Source organism: Primulina tabacum, chromosome 18 (genome assembly GCF_025594145.1).
Source record: "Primulina tabacum isolate GXHZ01 chromosome 18, ASM2559414v2, whole genome shotgun sequence".
In the NCBI taxonomy this organism is placed as follows: Eukaryota; Viridiplantae; Streptophyta; class Magnoliopsida; order Lamiales; family Gesneriaceae; genus Primulina; species Primulina tabacum.
This window is the reverse complement of record NC_134567.1, coordinates 22,606,999-22,611,115: the sequence shown is the minus strand read 5'-3', so window position 1 is coordinate 22,611,115 and position 4,117 is coordinate 22,606,999. Positions and strand designations below refer to the sequence as shown.

Genomic DNA, 4,117 nt, shown 5'->3' with positions numbered 1-4,117 from the left:
TGAGTAAGAAATTAGAAAACTAAAAAGTTATTTTTGTCAGTCAAGCCTGAGTCAATTCACGTGATATATTTTCAGGCTTGGGTAAGAAATTCAAGAAAACCCCATTAATATCCTTGCCTTTCTAGCTCCCATTTCTCTGATGACGATGGAGAGAGAGAAGCAGTTGAGTTCACAGCCCTCTTTAATGAAGAAAAAGGAGAAATAAACTTCATTACTGAAAATACACAGTGAGTAGACGAGTTGTCATAAATTATTCTCCAATAATCTAGACTCTTGGCATGGTGTCTTTGTCTCTTTGCATTTCTTTCCTATTTCCTTGAAGAACCTGTCTTAATAAAACACATATATTTGGTCAGAATTATAGGCGTTGATAGGGACACTAATTGGCGCCTACTTTACGTTTTTCATTGGTCATAATGATTCACATTAATCTTATGTTACCTCTTTTCCATTGATGGCTCTAGATCTGGAGATTTGTGTTGTGAAACCGACTGTGTTGAGGCTGCAGACAGAAGCCTGTTTGTAATTTGGATGTCCCAGCTTTCAAGATTCTTGTAAGTGTTAAGTAATGATCAATGCTAACCCTTGTCGGCCTTTTTCGAGAATTGGAACGGAATAAGACTCCACTTTTGGTTTTCTAGTTGTTTGTTTTCTCTTCTAGATTTCAAATTTTGGGTATAAAATTGTAGAACTGTGGTTGTTGACTTCATCAATGGGGAGGATTGCTCTGTTGTGTAGGCACAACGTTTTCTTGTTTCCATGTTTAGTTTTACTTTTCGGTGCATTTCCACGAGGAAGATCAGGAGATGCTGAGTCTCTTTTAGCGTTGAAGGCATCAATAGACCCATCGGATTTGCTTCAATGGGGAAGAGGAAGCGATGTGTGCAAATGGGTAGGTGTTAAACAATGCCTTAATGATAGAGTTATGAAGCTTGTTGTTGAAAATTTTAACTTGAGTGGCACGTTAGATGGGAAAAGCTTGAATCTTTTGGATCAGTTAAGGGTTTTAAGTTTCAAGGAAAACTCACTTTCTGGGCAAATCCCAGAACTCTCTGGCCTCAAGAACCTCAAGTCTTTGTTCCTCAGTGATAACAGGTTTTCAGGTGGAATCCCGACTAATCTTGCTCTCCTGCATCGCCTAAAAATCATTGACGTATCTGGTAACCTAATATCAGGTCAGATTCCGAGGTCCTTGGTTGATTTGCCTCGATTATACATGCTTTATTTGCAAGATAATCAATTGATTGGTGATGTTCCGGCCTTTGATCAGAATAGTTTGAGATTCTTTAATGTGTCTAATAATGCACTCACGGGGGAAATCCCGAATACCTCATCCTTGTTAAAGTTCAATAACTCTTCTTTCAGTGCTAACATAAATTTATGTGGCCAACAAATTCAAAAACCTTGTAATATAAGTCCATCTCCTAGTCCGTCAAGCCCGATTGCACCAACCAATACTTCAAAACATCATAAGAGGAGGAAGAAGCTTATCTTGATAATTGTTTTGAGTGTTGGTGGATTTGCCATATTATGTGTTGTTACTGTACTGTTGATATTCTGTTTGAGGAAGGGAAGTAAGGAAACCGAGTCGAGAAATAAGGTGGTCGCACGAGGGGTGGAGGAGGCAGCTAATAGTGTGAATAGGGACGACAATAATAATAGCAAACAAGGAGGTTTATCATGGGATCAAGGGGGTGATGGACTTGGGAATTTGGTGTTTCTTGGACCCGGTGATCAGCAAATGAGTTATAGCTTAGAGGATTTGTTGAAGGCCTCGGCCGAGACGTTGGGAAGGGGGACTATGGGGAGCACTTATAAGGCGGTTATGGAGTCGGGATACATTGTCACTGTCAAGAGATTAAAGGAGTCTAGGTATCCGAGGATGGAGGAATTCGGGCGACACATTGAGATTGTTGGTAGATTAAGGCATCCAAACTTGGTTCCACTCAGGGCCTATTTTCAAGCCAAGGAAGAACGCCTGCTTGTATACGATTATTTTCCGAATGGAAGTCTCTTCTCTCTCGTGCATGGTACGCCATTTTTTATACTGTTTGCATGTTTACTTGTGCTAATGCCTAATGCTGATAAGTTTTTATTTAGTCATCTTTAGATCATCCTCTTCAGGTTTGGCTCCATCGTGTTTTGTGCAGCGCCTCACACGTGTCTCGTTCTTTTACTAAAACATGATACAAATGTAAATAACTTCGTGATATAGTTTTGGTTCAGCCTGTAGAAGGTTCAGGCCCATTCTTTTTAATTGCCTTTCTTGTTGCAAGTTAAAATTCGAAACTTGAACTACACATTGAGATGTTTTTAAAACCAGTCAATGTGTTAAAGAATGCGTTTAGTCTTCTTTCTGTTCAACACATACATTTAGAAATCTTAACTTGTACGCATCAAACAAGTTAAGGAATAGTCATTTTTCTATCGAATACCAGAAGGAAGTTAGTTTGTACTTTCAGTTTAGTTTTTTTAAAAAAAACTTTCCCCAAATTTATTGTCATAAAACAATGTGGTTATTTTTTAACATAATAATGACAGGGTCAAGAGGTTCAGCTGGTTCAAAGCCGCTTCACTGGACATCTTGTCTAAAAATAGCAGAGGACTTAGGCCACGGGACTACATTACATACACCAGAATCCTGGTCTAACTCATGGGAACTTAAAGTCCACCAATGTCTTGTTAGGGCCGGATTTCGAGTCATGCCTGACGGATTATGGACTGACCCCATTCAGGAATCCCGAGTCACTCGAAGAATCAAGTGCCGCTTCCCTTTTCTACCGAGCCCCCGAATGTCGTGATTTACGAAGGCCAACAACACAACAAGCTGATGTCTATAGTTATGGAGTCCTCCTCTTGGAACTTCTGACTGGTAAGACTCCATTTCAAGATCTTGTCCAAGAATACGGCTCAGACATACCAAGGTGGGTGAAATCTGTCCGAGCAGAGACGACAGACTCAGGTGACGAACCGGTATCAAGTAACGAGGAAAAAATGAACGCTCTTTTGAACATTGCTGTAACATGTGTTTCTGTCACGCCTGAGAGTCGTCCTGTAATGGGGGAACTTCTGAGGATGATAAGAGAGGCAAGAACAGAAGCTCAGGTGTCTTCAAACAGCAGTGATCATTCCCCTGGACGATGGTCGGATACTGTGCAGAGCTTGCCAAGGGAAGGATATGTGAGTATATGAAGAATCGAATGCTGGTGTTTGTGAGTAGTGCAACTATCACATTTTTCCCTTTCTTTGTGTATTATTATTTTTTCTCTTTCAAATAAGTCAAGTTATTGATTGCTCAAGAATTCTACATCAATTAAGAATTTTTTATGTTTATTATATATTTTTATAACGATGAAACTCACAACCTAACTTTATTGGTATGCTTTGAGTAAACTTTAAGTTGGCACGGTAACTTGCAAATCATGTAAGCTAAGTTGTTTTCAAATTTTAATTGGTAGATTGTATATTGTTAGGGAAGGACGTTTAATGTGGTAAATTTGACTGTAAAAATGGGGAAAAAATTGCCATATAATCTGAATAACATTTGTAATGTTTTGATATTTTTATAGCCAGATCATAGTTAATTAATGTTTAATATATATTTCACGGATTATTTTTTAAGTTAAAATAAGTAGTTAATTTACTGAAATTTTTAATGTAATTTTCATTTACTGATTTTGTAAACCATCATTCAACGGCGCAAATATCAATTAATCAAATTTATAATAATTAATAAAACTTGCAGTAAGATGCTAATAATGAAAGTAAAAAAAAAAAATTGATTTCTTTGTCTTATTTTGTCCTTTTATTTAATTAATTCCTTGGATTTATTAAAAGACATGCAGTCGACAATTTCAAGGGCATATAATATTTTTTAAAATATTTCTCGGGTTCAAATGAAGCTAATTAAATTGTTTGGCAGATCCAATTCCACATTCTAGAGGATTGATTAATTTGATTGTTGATTTATAAGATTATCATCTCATCTAAAAGTCAGGGATTTCACCTAAAAGTTTGGGAGTTTAGAATTGATTGAAAATATGAGTTATGTTAGCTTATTTTCCGAAAATACGTCGTTTTCTTATGAAAAACAACCAATATTTAGGTTGCATTTCGA

The 4,117-nt window shown here is 37.2% G+C and overlaps 1 protein-coding gene across 1 annotated transcript; it reads left to right on the top strand.

The window, feature by feature from the left end:
* LOC142532818 (inactive leucine-rich repeat receptor-like serine/threonine-protein kinase At1g60630) lies at positions 1 to 3,333 on the top strand. Its single transcript, XM_075639311.1, is given in 4 exon segments — positions 1 to 227; positions 465 to 2,030; positions 2,542 to 2,609; positions 2,611 to 3,333. Coding segments are annotated over 3 exon segments (1,968 nt in total). The 5' UTR covers positions 1 to 227; positions 465 to 712; the 3' UTR covers positions 3,193 to 3,333.
* Positions 3,334 to 4,117: the final 784 nt, after the last annotated feature.